General features: G+C 34.3%; 1 protein-coding gene across 3 annotated transcripts in view; it reads right to left on the bottom strand.

The window, feature by feature from the left end:
• atrnl1a (attractin-like 1a) overlaps positions 1 to 18,183 on the bottom strand; it is a 332,899-nt gene that overhangs the window by 158,102 nt on the left and 156,614 nt on the right. For all 3 annotated transcript variants that reach the window (XM_067386115.1, XM_067386114.1, XM_067386113.1), the window contains exon 26: positions 9,596 to 9,657. In XM_067386115.1, the coding sequence (XP_067242216.1) occupies positions 9,596 to 9,657 (62 nt within the window). The remainder of the gene's footprint in view (positions 1 to 9,595; positions 9,658 to 18,183) is intronic.

The raw sequence follows: 18,183 nt of genomic DNA, 5'->3' as shown, positions 1-18,183 counted from the left end.
CGCTTCCATTTACTCTTCTATTTGTCCTGTTGTCGGCACACTGAAGCACGTTGAGTATGTCAGAAAGTGAACATGCATCTGTGTACTGTATCCAGTGTAGACAGCATCAGTGATTATAATGGGTTTTATTTGCTTTGGACGCGATGCTTGCATCTGGTGTCGCTTTTGCGTCTGAATGCCAGTAGGCGGGGCCTATGATGCGATAATGTAAAACTATTCGTCAATGTCTTGCTCTGGAGGCAGGCATATGCAAATGTGTTTGCCCTTGTGACATCACAAATACCACAATATCCACACAAGCAATTTTTGGAGAATGATTAAAAAAATTCAATGAAGAGGTTGTTTTAAGCTATTAAACTTGCAAGACGTTTTAATGGCACAAAGACCTCTTATATGTCTAAAGATTAAATTTAGATCTGAAGTCATGACCCCTTTAAATGTTAACAACTTCACTTTTCATTTATGTAGTGATTTAGTGATTCACATCCCAGCAAAGGCACTAGAAAATTCACAGTATTGCAGTGCATTGTAGAAATGTTAAGAAAAATTCTGTTCACGTAAACTAATGCTATATATTGTAATCACTTTCAAATTGCCTCAATTCTGATACAGAATCTTACATTACAATTTCTACTAATCTTGCAATAATTTCTTTGCAAAGCATTTTTAACTGCTGTTTTTTTTTTCTTTTTTTTTTTTTTTTTATGTAATGACATGCTTCATTACAGCCCACAAATTAACAGTAACCAAAGGGAGTGGATCTTAAAGGGTCAATATACTGACATAGACATCAGAGGATCAGGGGGCATGTGGGGACAATGTCATCTACCCATCATTCACATTCAAACAGAGCCTCCATTCAGCCAGCATTATTACAAATACATACCATCAACTCCACAGAGACACTGCCTAGAGGAAGAATGTTCAATCTCAAATTAGACAATCTGAGGCTTTGTGAGGCTCTGGAAAAATATGGAATGTATAATATAAGTATATGGAGTGTTATATGATCGTGAAATTTGAATTTACACCATAGGAAGGGTTTAAACCCTACTGCCAAGTGCACAGCTTGGGGACGTCTTGGGCACTAATATTGTACTTCTAGTCTCTTTGCTTAAGCACTATATATTAAGGGGCCTAGCTCATTACATCTGAAGCTGTTCAAATGCTAAAATTAGCACTGGACTAATCATAGTGTAGTTGAGGTAATGCAAGAGCCTGAAACTGCCTTTTCAACCATTTCATCTACCATATTTCAAAACCCAATCAGCACAAGTCAGAGGGCCCTTATTTAATCTATTAATGATGAGGACAATTAATTCTTAACGAGCTGGATAATAGTTCTAATGGATGGAGAATGAGGCCCAATAATGCCAGAGCACTTTCATTGAAAAAGTTATAAAAGCACATTCTTTTAAGTGGTATGACGAGCGTCTTGATTGAAGGTAGACGCCATATTAAATAAAAATGAGGCTGGCCATTCAGTGGACATTTCACCTAGAAATGGCAGGGGGAAAAAAATGTGCAAAATGTGTTGTACTTTTAGAGCATGTCACATATTTTAGGTTTATACAGTATAAGTGGCCAATTAAAAAACTTGTTTTTTTCATTGTTAGCAACTCAGTATTAATTTACAATTGCTGTGCATTTCGGGGTGTAGTGTAGGGCAGGGTTTCGTGTGTGTGTGAGTTTTTGTGACATTTCAGGACAAAAACGTGTATAATGACATGGGTAAGATATAGATCTTACAAGGAGAGGGTGTCTTATGGGGACATTACCCCATGTCAAAAGGCTTATAACAGTACAAAAACCATTACACCTATGGAATTTCCCCACAATTTTTATCTGATCATATATCGGTATATATATATATATATATATATATATATATATCTATATGTATATATATATATATATATATATATATATATATATATTTGTAATGCATAATTTATTTGTAAAGTGCAGTGTTATTTTACATTAAAATACCTGGAAATTGTACCTATGTTCAGTTGTATTTATTAGTGCAATTGCTAATTTGTTTGTTCTTTTTTCATTATTGAGTGTTTACTTGTCTTTAATAATGCTTGAAATTTATATTTAGGTTTATTTTTATATTTGTTATGCTAGTTGTTCCCATAGTATTTTTAAATCAAAAGCTCATTGTGTAAAGCCGGGGACACACCTAATGATTGTAAGGCCGATTATGAATGTAATTTGATACTTACGACTGATCATGTCCAATCGGCCCGAGTCAGAGCCAGTTGCGTTCAGTCTGTGTTTACAGTTGGTGCTTAAAATCGTGCAGTGTGCTGTGTCTAAAGATTCTAGTCTTAGAATTCAGTCCTCCTCACAAAGATTCTTCTCAAATTTGATAATTCCCACTTCTGAAGTAGTGATTATGAGCAAATCGCATTCAAGTTTCGTTATTTTTTTTTCCAAGGAAAGTCATCTTTACAATAGCACTGAGAGCACGTGAAGGCAGCATAATATTTGCGACCGATGACGTCTCTGTTTCCTTGGAGACTGTGTCAGGCGATTGTAAGCAAGCGGCGAAATGGCGTCAAAAAAGTTTGCAACATAAAAACACATTGGACAACCGGTATGGAAGAAAAACTGGTTGAACTCTGGCAAGAGTACGAATGTCTATACAACATATCTTCGAAGTAATACCATAATAGAAGCGATAAGGAAAGAAGCTGGGCTGCTATTACGGAAGCTTTGAACATGTCAGGTAATTTACAGGGCCGGATTATCCATAGACGGCATTGGGCGAGTGTCCTGGAGCACCAGCCAATAGGGGGGCAACAAATGATAAAGATAATACTTTTTTTTTTTTTTTTTTTATCATGTTTTGTATATATATTATTTATCTGATACGGATACAAAATTAACAGTTGATACAATATATACAGAGAGAATATAAAGAGCCCTGCCCCTTTGATCGTAAAAGTGAAAGTGCCCTTTGAGGTCGCATTGTGGTAGTATAAAGTTACTTCTGTGGTAATTTAATGGTCTGTACAGTGCCGTTTCAAGTCGAACAAGTTTCATTGAGGATCGCAGCTTATCGTTGCTTAACAACAGCCGACACCACCGGAGTGCAATCTCTAAAAATAGATTAATTTAACAAAGTTTACTCGCCTCAAATTCTCTCTGTAGAGAACAAATCCATGTTGCCTCTCCAGCCAGGACCTCACACATATCCTGCGCGTTTTTCCACTTTTTTAGTTATTTTCTGCACAAATATAGCTGCAGATGAAGAGCGCGAGCTGTTTGTTCACATCCATTTTCAAGATCCCGCGCACAGTGTGTTGCTTAGCAGCGGTCTCAATCATTAACGTTTGTGTTCTTCTCCGACTGTCAACGATTAAAATCGGCTCCAGTCGAAGGAAACAATCGGTATGTGTGTTCAGTTCAGTCTTAGAATGTTTCATCTAATCGTTAGGTGTGTCCCTGGCTTGTGTTCTTTAGCCTGTTGATTTTCATGTTGATGGTATTCAGCTAAAATGAAATGTCTTAGAATACATGTGAATGACATCTTTATGAATGACATCAAAATGTTTTGTGTGTTTGTTTGTTTGTTTTTTACCTTATTGGGTTCGAAATTAAGAATCAATAACAATCAGAATCGATAAGCAGAATTAGAATAGTTAAAATTCAAATGATACCCAACCCCACCGATGAGAGTATATAATTATTATATATCATAAAAAAAAAAAAAAAAAAAAAAATATATATATATATATATATATATATATATATATATATATATATATATATATATATATATATATATATATATATATATATATATATATATATATATATATATAATAAAATAAATATATGGCAAGTGAAATCAATAAATAAAAAATACATTGTGTATGTGTAGTCAACGTTTTGTAGTGTGCGATCTGCTTGTAGTATTGATCTTTACAGGTAGAAACAAGCGTCTGAAGGATGAATGAGGTGAGCCAATCTACCAGAGCTGCCCGAGAGAGCAAACAGCCTACAAAGATTACACAATCAATACAGACAACCTGAGCTGAGGATATAAACATGCACACCATCACAGTCACTTCCTGTTTCTATTTGTCATCCCGCCCGGCCCTGCTTATGTTTATGAGTCACAGTAATGCATAATCTTGTATTCACTCGCTCTGATAGGTACAGAGGACAAAAGCCCCATTACACCCAAATCACGAGTGGGAGAGAACGAGCTTTAGTCAGTTACACAAGTCAAATGAATTGCCTCCAGTCACCATCCAGTGAGAAACAGGCATTCAGGACGTTAATAACATCATCGGCGATATGAGTGTGCTCACTCAACGGTTCAGCCCCGTGGACGGAGGAGCCAGGAGGAGGAAAGAAAGACAGGTGGATGAATGTTAATCAACATAGAGATAGAAAGAGTGTGTGTAATTGGGCTAAACCAAATTGCGGTGTCACCAATTAGCTGGAGAAGTGGGTGAAAGGCTTAAGCGGTCTTTAATTGTTACTGTTTTTCTTGCTCATTTATTGGAGCTCTAAGAGAGCAGAGACGGAAAAAAAGAAATCACTCTTCAAAGAATACATATTCAAAAGGCCTTTAACAAAGCTAATGAGGGACTACAGTGAAATACCTATCTGTTCAAAAGTACAAACTTTGCTTAAAGTACACACCAGTTACTGTACATTTAAAAGAGATTCTTCTAAACATACATACACTTTGTATTGTTATTTTATTCCCATTGTACCATTTATTATTTTAATTGGCTTTATTTTTATGAAAACTTTTTCTACCTAATCTGTGTCTCTTTGGTTTAGAAAGACAAATATTTCAATAAGTTGAAATACATAATAAATAAATAAATAAATAAATAAAAACCTCTGGGATGAGCATGACAGACAGCAGAGTTTACAGTCTTATTAAAAAGCTCATCAATTTTATCAAAGCTAGATAAAAAAAGAGATAAATATCCATCTACTTGCTTGAGGCTTGCAGCCTACAGTCTCTCAGGAGGGTGTTCTGAAATTTTAGGGAGATTTTGAGAAATGCATTTCTAATTAAGATTATGTTAAGAGCTGGAGGTAATATGCTAATTAAATGCATGAATCAGATAGTGAAAAAAAAAAAAAAAAAGATTATTTTACTGGTTAACCTAATATAATAATTTTATTCTTCCACTAAGTTTTTTGACAATATACTGTAATGCTGCCTTCCATTAAACAGCTGCTGGGATGACGTAATTTTGCAGGCCAACCCAGAAGTTAGCTTCACGATGGATCCCTCAACATCAATCCAATAGTATTATTATTATATTGGGTTTTGGATTATTGCACAAATTAAGCTCTGTGACCAGCAAAAGTTTGATTCTAAAACATTTTGCTGATCAAAATAATCTCCACAAATCAACACAACTTTGAAGCTGAAATAATAAGCTAAAAAGCTATACAAAAATAAATAAATAAACAAAGGGGGGTATTACTGATGTATTTTACATCACAGAATAAAATATAAAAATAGCAAACCTTATTTCAAGCTTTTAACCAAAAAAATAAAGTCATAAAAAAAATTAACACCTAATTCACTGATGGTTTTAGAACTCTAGCACTTTAAGTTTGGCTTCCAACTTCCAAACGTTGTTTACTGCAAAACAAAAATGGCAGCACCCAATGAGAAATAGGCCCTGCAAAGTTTATAATAAACATTGACTTTTTAAGCAAATAAAATGCATCAATCAGTCAAATTTACGTTATTGTAAATGATCCTCTATTAACCTGCAGAACATCCTTGTTTATCCTCAAAAATGTGCTTGCTGGGACATCCCTCTGTTGACAAACCAACAACTGCTCAGTGAGCAATGAAATGCCTTTATAGATAAAGAGCACAGACATCAAGTAGAAATTTCCCACATCTGACTTTGAATGGAACAAATTGTGAATGCAGAATGAAGTTGATATGAAATATAATTGCTTTAATCTCTGTAAGTAGTTTACCAGGCCCACATGTGTTCCGCTAGAGAAGTGTGTGTTTACCTCTTTAGCGTGTCTGGTGCACGGTGGTATATCCATCATCCTGACAGCCAATCAGGTTAGGGAGTCAGAGTTACACGGTTACAGTGACATCCAGACATAGAAAATGCTTCAGAGGTAAAAAACTGAAGGAAATGTGCACTTACTTTTCTAGCAGTACTAAAGATTGGCCAGTGTTTAAAAACTGTCATAGGAATAGTTAAATCAATGCCGAGGTAATTTCACTTATTCAAATGTTACACCATTTTGCTCTTTACTTGACACTCGACTGTACATAAATGATCGTCTTCCTGTTCGGATAACTTTGAATCCTTAAAAATAAAAAATGCATGTGACCATGTGTCAACAAATACCCACTACAATTTTATTTATTTATACTTTCAACATTTCTGGACACTGGTCCAATTCTACTGAAGAGAACATTCTCATTTATTTTTCCCAGAAAAACTACAAATTCATAAACAATCTGTCAGCCAAGCCACAGACACAAAGAAAGTACAGCAGGAAACACTGATGGCTTAAGGGACAGAGCTCCAAATCAATAATACTCAATGCTACTTACTTCTGTTTTACAAACAAACACCAAACACTATTCATGTGTGTAATTAAAATAACTTAAGTGTGCTGATGCAACACACTCTATTTATTTACCACAATAGAATATTTCCCACAGAGCTTGATGTCTGTTTTGGCATTGTAAAACAGTCGGGCATTTGACTGAACTTGAATGGCTTTGAAGGCACTTGGCTTGAACTCCAAGTATACTCTCGACAAGAGAACCAGAGCTGTGAATCCACAGCCAGAAGATACGAGAGGAGGAGTGAGAAAAAGAGAGAAGGAGAACAAAAGGGGAGGGATATAAAGTATACGCACTAATCTCTCTCAAATGCCTTGATGAATTACATCAGATGTATCCCTCGCCTCCAGAAGACTAAATGCACACCAAATAACAAAGCCCTACAGCCTCTAGCTTCAACTTTGATATCTATCAACACACTCCCATGCCCGTAATTGCAAAACAACAAAAAAGTGCTCTAGCCATTCATACTGGATAATAAATCCAAGAATCTGTATAGCAAACATCGCACTCCAGTTGCCATGACCTCAACCTTTGCGAATGTCATGGCGCACAGGCTCACACAATCATATCCGCCAGAAATGACTGCACACAAATATGGATACATACAAGATAAATGGCTGGTGTCAAAGTTACACTGTTGTGGTGCATTTTCCAGCACACTCCATTAATAAAACCAACAAAGCAAATAAGCAAAATGATTATAATAAAAAAAAAAAACAGCACGACTAAACCATAGCAGTTTACCCTTATGTCAGTTTATTCATAGCGGCATTCTGTTGTTCTGTAATAAACAAATTGGTATGTAAGGTTGGAATGACGGTACATGACATTTGTGTTGACCTGACAGTTAAAATTCCCACAGAACACAATACAGAGGCGGCTGACAGTCTAGCGCGAGCTTCAATATTTATACATACTGTAGCAGGCGGCATGTTATTATTTATACAGAGTAGGTGGCATGTAATTATTTTGCTGCACTTTGAGGCACTTTAAACACAACTGTGGTCACTCAGCTCTGTAATTTGACTGTCCAGATGTACAACAAGCAAGGCATTTTTGAACACATATGACTACTGAAAACCAAAAATGAAACCACGCAATTGCAAACATCTTGTGCTGTCACATAAATGGATGATTTCCATCACCTGCAGAAATGTGCATATGGTTCTGGCTGCTGTTCAAGAGGCAAATTAATAGTAGTGCAGGTTCATCCTTAAATACAGCATTTTAAATGAGTAATTGTTTTATATATAGCAATTTGATAGGTGTGTGTGAAAAGTATTATATTAAAAATTAATATTTGAAAAAATCTCTTCCAGCCAAATGTCAAGGATTGCATGAGGTTAAATGATTAGAGAATTAATTAATTCATTCATTCATTCATATTCATTTATTCTGCTGAAGTATCCTTTAATACTGTACATACACTACCATTAAAAATGTTGGAGTAAGAAAAACTTTTATGTTTTTGAAAGAACATTATGTTCGCCAAGGCTGCATTTACTTGATCAAACATGGAGTCAAAGACAGTAACATTGTGAAATATTCTTGCAATTTGAAAGTACCGTTCTCCATTTTAATATATTTTTATTTTTTTCTGTATTTGTAAAGCAGCCGTTACTCTAGTCTTCAGTGTCATGGCAGATACTTAAGAAATGAATTCAAATATGCTGATTTAGTCCTCAAGAAACATGTATTATTAGTTGAAAATAGCTGTGCTGCTTAATGAAGTGTAGGAAGTTAGCGTTTTTTTTCTTTTTTTTCTTTAGAAAGTCTGAAGAACAGCATTTATTTGAAATAGAAATCTATTTAGCTTTAGACTTTTTTTTACTGTAATGTTTTTGTCACCAATTTAATGTGTCCTTAAATGTGCAGTATGTAATATTGACAGCTAGGGGTTAAAATGTGTACTGCAGTTCAAATTCAAAATATTGGAGAGAGTCGTTTCCCCCACCCGGTCATCCTCAGACTTGATGCTCATGCAGGTTGCCAGATTGAGGACATAAAACGTGTATGGGCGCAACTGACAATGGAAAGCAACATGCTTACACTGTAAGTTGATCAGCTAATGTATACATTTACAATGTTTTCATTGTCGAGGCTTTTTTAGGTCAGATACTGTAGGTGCGATTTCTGACTCGGTTTGTTTGCTCGCTGCAATAAGCTGCGTTTCCCACCAACTGGCAACCTGGGGGTCGAAATACTATTGGATAAATTGGCAGTGGTGGGATCACATAGAGCAAAACAAAAACAGACATTCCTACAAGGAAGTTGAATAACTGGCTGTAGCATTGATTTTCAGAGAAACAAATTTAACTTAGCGTTTATTAAATCTCTGCAAACATATTATGGTATTTTTATGGTTTAGTATAGTCCCCAAAAATGACATATAGCACTTTTTAATAATACTAAATAAAAGAAAAAAAATATATATTGATTCCAAACTTTTGAATGGTGTAGTACATTGATATATTTGTATTTTTATATCGCAGACGTGATGCTTCTACTGGATATATGCACCTATCAAGTTCTAAGTTCATACATTATACAGGTTTGGTATAACATGATTTGGAACCATCCCTTCAAGCAATTGGTATAATATAATGAATTTCTCATTGCTACTCATTTCCACAAAAATTATCTTCAGTGAACGATTTTTTCAGACCACATGGTTGTTTGTGATCGCAAAAATGTGTCCTTTATAAACATGATTTAAAACAACATAAGAAAACATTCATTTTTGGAGACAGCAAGAGTGGCAGTATTTGGCTTCATCACAGCCAACACCATTACACCTACTGTGCTTATTCATCAGCCAGCTTTCATTAATGGCTTCTGGATGGTGAGGTTAATGCATCCTTGCATTCTCAACACATTTATGTCACTAAATTCTGAGAGCTAGAATTCAATGCATATTACAGAATAAGGAAATGTTTAATTTATTCACAAATAATATTAATTACACAGAACATTCAATTTAAATGAATGAAGTATCCATACCTGAAAAATGTGACAAAGAACTGCACCAAGTCCATGATGCTGCTGTGCTGAGAGAAGGATATCTATAAAAAAGTAGAAGAAAGGCATTAGAGATATAAGATTATTATTACTCCAGTAAAATATCACATAAAACCATCACTGAAGGATGCCCAAATATAATTAAAATGGGACATATAATATTGTCAAACCAGTTTTGCATTCTTTTGACAGCCATATAGTCATATTAAAATAACAGGAAAGATGTGGTTTGTGTAACAAACAAAACACATTGGTTACAATGCATTTTTAATGCACATAATTCAATAAATGTTTTAATCACTAAATGGCTTCAAATTTAAAGGGAAAAAAAAGGAAAATGCTATGAATACTGGGCTAGGTGACAAAAAAAATAAACTACTGTTAAATCATGTTTAAAAGCTTTCTAAAAAACAGATGGCCTATAATAAACTTGACATATAATTTAATCAAGGGTTCATGTTGTTGATCTAATTTAACTTGAATTTGTTGTGCACCACACACTCCAAACTTTCTGTAGAATAATAAATGCTTCTAATCAAAATAATTTTTATTTGACATGCAAGTAGTTTTATTACATATTCATGGCATATTAATTTCTACAACTTGGCAAGGTTTCTTAGAAAACAAGCAGCATGCATTTTCCCCACACATAATATCTCAAGTCCATACTCTATGGCTCAAAAACACAAGTATTTTTTTTTTTTTTTTTTTTTTTTTTTTTTACAAAGAACAGCTTGCTATTATCTGCATTCTAAAATATTATAATCCACATAATGGAAAGCAATTAAAAGTAAACTAATTATGCAGTAAAACATTTATTCATATCATTACTAAAACACTAAGCAATTAGAACCAACAGTGTTAGTACAATATTGAAGCTGCTATCATACTCAAATTTTACAATATATTAAAACTAACTTAACTGAAATTCAAAGGGCTACTTATGTCCTGCATAACTAGGATTGCATTGTAAAACAAAAAAACAAACAATATTCTTGGATCAATTTAATAATGCTGAATAAAATCAAACCAAAGATTTACTCGGCATCTGCTCTCTTCATGAAGTATGTCTCGGTGGAGGGTGGGGCTATATATCCTCTGACTGCAAACTGGCATTCAAATCTGTTTCCACTTAGTTAAAAACACCCGACTTCCTACGATCCAATCAATTCCCGAGGACGTTTCATGGAGGAGTTTATATATGCTTTTGGGTATTCACAAATTCTATTATTATTATTATACAAACTAGAGTATTTATGAATGGTTATGGCGATGAATGTTACGTTTGCATATTCTATTGTATGAATAGTTATGGCAAAGTAAAAGTGTTGAGAAGCTTAATTAATCTACCTGAGAGATGTTTATGTGGCTGCACATGGGAAAGAAATCGTACAGAATAAAACCGCTTATTTTCATACTGCATGACAGTTACAGTAAATCTTAAAATCTGTTATTAGTGAATTAAAGGCACAATATGTAAGATTTTTGGATTAACATTTCCAAAAAACACTAGAACAATGTTATATATTTTGTTGACTTGTGCTACATTATCCCAAATGTTTCCAAGAATGCTTAAATTCAGAGAAATAAGCAATTTTAACCAGGACATGGACCGTGTCCATGCTTCGCCTATCAATGACATCGCTTGTCCCTTGGTTTCTGGTTTTATTTTGTAGAAACCAAGGAAACACCAAAGACGCTTTAATATATTATGTGTTTTATTAGACAGCTGAGCAACTGTTTGGATGCATTCATTGACAGAAAACTAATCATGTTATATAGCTCAACACAGTAAGTCTTATTGTTTAAATTTTGTTTTCTTGATTTACAGCGAGTACCATGTTTTACCATGCCTAATATCAATCTAGCTTACTGCAGTGTGCATTAAGTGTCTCATAGTAGCCGTAGAGCGAACGCAGAGTAGCACTATAACAACTTTCAACACACAAATGTATCTAATATGATAAACAGCGCTGCGTTACCCCACATACTTTTGACAGGAAGAAGTGGAAGCGGCGACTGTGGAATAATAAAAGTTCCACTATTCTCGAGACGTGTTTCGTGCTTGTCTCTCATTAGCGTTTCTGCTCGCACAGCACTCGGCCCTGCTCTGTTTCATACTACAGTAACATTAATAATCTCATTCATGAACATGATTTCTGCCCAAGATGTGAAGACAACACCTCCCTTGATTCCACAAAATCACGGCATCATCAAGCTACTCCTTTTTTTTTTTTTTTTTTGAATAAGCGACCTCTAGCAGTGAAAATTCACATATTGTGCCTTTACAACCTGCAATAATTAAATGTACATATATAATAAATATTTAAGTTTTGATTATATTTATTAGACTGAAAGAGTCCCAAAGTCACTGGGAATAAAAGTCTGTGATGGCTAATTCATTAAATTACACAATGTACCATGTGCGAATATATAACTAGACAGTGTTTGAAATCACTGGGATTCAGTAGATTAACATTTCTCCCTGTCTTCTCTTACGTAAGCTGTGCAATAACCACAGTCTGTTATATAAAATGCATTTGATTTCTAAGCTGTTGCAGTCAGCCCCACAAATAAGATCCTTGGTTCCTGTCCATTCGCTGATTACTTTAGCTACATGACCGAATTATTTGCCTTTTCAATATCTGAGGCCACTCACATCGATTGCTTATGAGAATCCAATACATAATTCTCCCAACTAAACCTATCTAAATCTTAATCCGTACTCCATCTCCATCTAAAAATCGACCATCTGATAAAAGAAAATGTCATTTTATGATTGATTTGTAAATGTCAGATGTTATCAGAGTGATTTATTTTTCAAGAGTTGGCGTGCTTTAAAAGTTCAGGCGACAAAATGTGTTTACTTAGTTCGAATGAGTTTTGGACTTGCACTTTTTTTCTTCTTCTTAGAGGACACGCTATTATTGACTGCAAAAACAGAGCCAGGCATATAGCGAGGCAATTACGCACACACTTACAGATGTTACTCGTGGACCCTATCTGTCACGTACTATGCAGGAAGCAAAATTGAGCGCTTTGTGCACAGTGCATGTGTTCACGAGTGCCAGGGTGCACAGCCAATGATCATGAATGGTGACTAACGCATCTATGAGACATTTCCAACTGTCATAAACATGCTGTTATTTCTGGATGGAAGAAAGAAGCATTAGGATAGATGGAGAGGAGCGGACAGGGGGGTGTGTGTGTGCGTGCAGGTGGAAGTGAGGGGGTTGGTCAGCCCTTAAGTGATTTACTGGCATTTGCTTTTTGCAGTGAAAGTGCATGACAATCAAAAACTGAAAGAAAGTGTTGAGAAAAGCTGATTTCTCCTGCCAAAGGGACTGGCCATTAAGCAGGCCAAGCTGGTGGCTGGAGCTGGTACCTTTACTGAAGTGCTCTTGACTCCTCCCCACTCCTAATTTTTAGCTCTTTACTGTAAACATCATACTGGCTTGAGAGCGGTAACACACAAATTGAGACAAGCACCATTAGCAAATACTTAAAGGTACAAATGTTTTTTTTGTTGTTGTTGTTGTTTTTTTAATTAAAAAAGAATTAGTACCGCTTTTGAGAAATATTGTTAAATGATGTATGCACAGGAGATGAAGACTCATCTCATTTTTTTTTTTTAATTGTACATAGAAGTGAGTCACCCTCTTATGGGTAGCTCCATTACAGTGCACATGACTCATGACTGAGTCGCTCAAAATGTTTTGTAGCAGGGTTTCAACAACATTTGATTATTTAACAAATTATTTTTAATGGAATCTAAATTCTCACATTTTTCTCCCCAAAAGGGAGAATTTTAAACCTTTCTCTTTTCTTCATATCTAATCTCAACTGACTTTACTGAGGTGTTTGTAAAGAAAGGAAACGGGAGAAATGGCAATGTTACAGTTAACACAACTTCTTATCTAAAATGAAAGTAGCAATAAATGCAATCAGATCTGAATATGCAAGTATAGTCAGGGCAAAAAAAAATCCAGGTATGAAATACATGTTAATACCAGGTGTAGAAGTTTGGGGTCAGTACAATTATTATTATTATTATAATTATTTATTTATTTTATTTTATTTTTTAAAGAAATTAATACTTTTATTCCACAAAGATCCATTAAAAATATCAAAAGTGACAGTAAAGCTTTTTAATCATTACAAAAAAAATAAAAAATAAATAGTGCTGTCAAATCGATTAATCGAAATTAATCAAATTGAACATAAAAAGTTAGTTTACATAATGTGTGTATATATATTATATTTATATACACACACATACATACAGTATATATATAGTCAAACCAAAATGTATTCAGACACCTTGAACATTTTATTCATTAATACAGTTTATTCGCTATCCGCTTGTTAAGTCGTGACGTAAGGAATGGTGTTTCTGGGTCCAAGCCTCGACTCATTTCACTTGAGAATGCCATCGCGACAGCTGTTTATGAGTGCTAATTATTCATATTAAACATTTTAAAAAGTTAAACATTTAAAATACGTAGTCTACACAACATTCTCAGTGGTCACAGCATCACAGACATTAATATTTTAACGATATATAAAAGATGAATCACTGTCTGGCCATGTGGGATTTTGGTATGGAAATAAAGGTTATGATTATTATTTTTTGATAGTATTACACCACATCGTGTGTGTATATTAGCACCATTTGTTGTTTTCTTGTGGCAAGAGATAGAGTGTTTGGACCAGCAAGTGCTGCCATGTGACGTCAGACACAACAACCGAATAGTTTTAAAAAAAATGGTAATACAATATGACAAGATCTCAGAGTTAAACTGTGTCAGAAAAAAATAATCTTAATTATGTCAGATAACACTTAAGCAAAACATGGTCAGGTCAAAGTGTCTGAATAATTTTTGGTTGCTAATTTTTATAAATTTTACTGTATGAAGAAGTTTTGGATAAAATATGTCACAGCTTACTTTATTTTGCTATCCTCACGTATATAAAAAATGAACTAAAGTGTCCTGCACCCACTAGTAAAAGTATATTAAAAATATAAAAAAAATGTATAAATAATTTTTGGTTTGACTCTATACTATATATATATACACACACACAAACACAAACACTGTGTGCAGAATTATTAGGCAAGTTGATTTTCTGATCATTTTTTTTTTCAAGCACATTTTACCAATTCCAATCCACATCAATCTTAATAACTACTATTAATAGTGTTTTTAATCATTTATAAGTGATATATAATTGTTCATGAAGGCTGGAAATGAAAAATGCCTTATATTCAGGTGTGCAGAATTATTAGGCAGGTTTTCTTTTAAAGGCAAAATGAGCCAAAAAAGAGATTTAACTCAGACTGAAAAGTCAAAAATTATTAAATACTCATGAGAAGGATGCAATACTAATGCAATACTAGAAATTGCAAAGTTAAAGCATGACCAAGGGACAGCAAAATGCTCATTGGCTCAGCGGGGTCATACAAAAACAGACACATGTTAACTGCAAAATAATTAAGAATTAAGGTGAAGAATTAAGTGTGAAACCATCAGGAACCATTTAGTCTCCAGCGCCACCATTTTCCAGAACTCCAACCTACTTGGAGTCTCCAGAAGTGAAAGTTGTCAGGATCTCAGAGACTTAGGTTAAAGCTAAAGAATCCAAAAAAAAATGGCCCGCTCTTAATAAGAATCACAAGCTGAAGTGTTATAAAATACATGAAGACTGGGTTTTTATAGACCTTATAGACAGACAGCTTGAGAGTGACTCCTGAAGGACCAACACCACATCCTCTTGTACCACTGTTTGAAGAATTTATCTTCCAAAATCTGGCAGTAAGGTGTGGGAGTTCACTTTCAGTTCATCTCTTATCCTGAAATGTCTGTCTTGCTGAGATGGACTAAAAATGATCTTCCAAAACTTACTGACAGATTCTGGAAGATAAATTCTTCAAACAGTGGTACAAGAGGATGTGGTGCTGGTCCTTCAGGAGTCACTCTCAAGCTGTCTGTCTATAAGGCCTATAAAAACCCAGTCTTCATGAATTTTTAACACTTCAGCTTGTGATTAAAAAAAATATGATCAAAAAATCAACTTGCCTAATAATTCTGCACACATTGTATATATATATATATATATATATATATATATATATATATATATATATATATATATATATATATATATATATCTGTGCTTCCCACACATAGACTTTACTTGGGCGGGCCGCCCAGGAAAAATAGCGGACGCCTAAGTATATTGGAGACACATTTTTGCTTTTATTATATTTATCTCTTATACTTTTATATCCGTCCAAGATAATGAAACCATCCACGATCGATTAACTAGTCGTTTCGTACCTGCTCGTTATGTGTGCGTCAGAACTGTTTACTCCCGCTGACATTCCCATGTGCACTGCATTTTGCAAAGTCACAAGGGGGCGCTGTTGTGTGTTCTATTTTTTTTTTTTTTTTACAGCTTATGGTTCTACAGGCTCGCGCAAAACTGCTTCAAAGTGATTCTCAATCAATGAAAAGTACAGATTTATGCCAAGCGATTGCTCATGAACTAAAGTTGACGAATTATTACAATGTCTACTTCATGGCCTTTATATAAAACATTTTATACGGTTGTAAGAATCTGAAGGAACAGACATTTCAAAATAAGAGACCCGGTGTATTTCGAGCTTGTTTATAATTAAAAGTCACACGCTAAGTTTTTTTTCTTTTTCTTTTGGGCATTATTGGTATTTTGGTTACACAATAAATTGTATTTAATTTGATTTCCATTTAATTCATAGTAAATTACTCTCCCCCACATGAAGAAAAGACTAAGAACATTATTTGACACATATATTATTCATTTTATAAATGTTACTAGTAAAATCTGTGTCCCATTCACTGAGAGAGATAATATATGACAGCAAAGAAAACATTGGAAAAGGAGAACCATTTAAATTCTGTAATTTTAAATAATTTACAATGCATAATAATGCATAATATTAGTATGTAATTAAATGTAATAGTATGCGATGTAATTAAAATAAAATAAAAAATAAAATAAATATTGATAAAAACATTATTTGTTTGTCACATGTAGTAGACCATTTTTGTGCTGTGGCTAATAGGAGGATTTTTCACCCGGCTACCACCGCAAGTATATTTCAAACCTGTGGAAAGCACTGTATATATATATATATATATATATATATATATATATATATATATATATATATATTTATTTTCCAAATAAATTATGTTCTTTGGGACTGGTATTTAAAAAATTCTAGAAACAATTCTAGAAAAAATGTATCACAGTTTCCTTAAAAATATTAAGCAGCCCAACAGCATTGATAATTGGAGAAAAGGGTGATAAAAATCCAACTTTGGCATCACAGGAATAAATTATATTTTAAAATATATTAAAGGTGTGTACACTCTCTGTAGAGTGTTTATCCGTTTAGGGCTGCTGAAACATGCCGGCGCAAAATGATTAATTGACATGTAGGGGGGACCTGAGATGTATGTAGATAGAAATGGCTCATTCTAAGGTAATAAAAACATAACAGTTCACTAAGTAAGGTCTTTATACACCACTGAAACCATAGTTATGTATATTATATTGCATTTCTGTCAATAGATCCTCCCAAATTTTACACATCGCACCTTTAAAAAGAGAAAATTCTAATATTTCACAATAATGTTTTTTGATCAAATAAATCAAATCTCTGTGAACATAAGATACTTATTTCAAAAATCCAGTCCTAGCTGCTTTTAAAGCCATGGCAGACACATGCTTTTTGATGGCTTGCTGTCTCTTTGTCAATTAAAATAATAAAAACCCTAACAAGCTCTGAGTTTCTCATGATGTCTTTACCTATCATCAGCATTTTTCTCTCCATCTTACTCCAGCTTCTGGCTAATAACCCTGACTTCACCACCTCCATTAAAGAGCTCTTTGAGGATATAAAAGAACATTATGGGTATGCTAGCTAGCAGATTCAAGCTCTTGCATTTTCCCCGACCTAGTAGATTTAAGATATCTACAGAAGAGATTTAACGACCTGAAAATGGTGATTGATGGCCAGGCTCAGGAGTTTAGGCCCAAAGTCCACTAAAGCAGAAGCACGTTGGTCTATGAACAAGCGCACATCTCTGTTAGTGCCAGACCTCTGGCTCGTAGAGCCGTGTCAGCTGCACTCACAGTAGCTACAGAATCAGATTTAATTGCCTTGCAGATGGGTGAGGAGAGGAAGTGAGGTTTTCAACACATACTGTATCATACGGTCTTAATTTGTAATTTATTTAGACCGATCAAGCTATAATTTACCACAGAGTAGAACCACAAATACTCCATTTGCATATAGAGAGTGTATAGTATTAACTTGACATGATGGCAAAAGAAGTTAGTGAGATGTTAGGCAAAAAGTGTGGTGGCCTAGAAAGGAATTTTGTGGAACACTGTGCCAGATGTCAGGGATGACATAATTTTAAATGTATTGATTTAATTTTGCAATAGCATCCAATTATCCTAAAATGTTTTCTTATACATCTAATTTACATTTAGCTGTTGTCCAATGCAATGTGTAGGAA

The sequence above is a fragment of the Chanodichthys erythropterus genome, chromosome 5, assembly GCF_024489055.1.
Source record: "Chanodichthys erythropterus isolate Z2021 chromosome 5, ASM2448905v1, whole genome shotgun sequence".
Taxonomy (NCBI): domain Eukaryota; kingdom Metazoa; phylum Chordata; class Actinopteri; order Cypriniformes; family Xenocyprididae; genus Chanodichthys; species Chanodichthys erythropterus.
The sequence above is the reverse complement of the archived record's forward strand: the minus strand, read 5'-3'. Positions and strand labels throughout refer to the sequence as shown.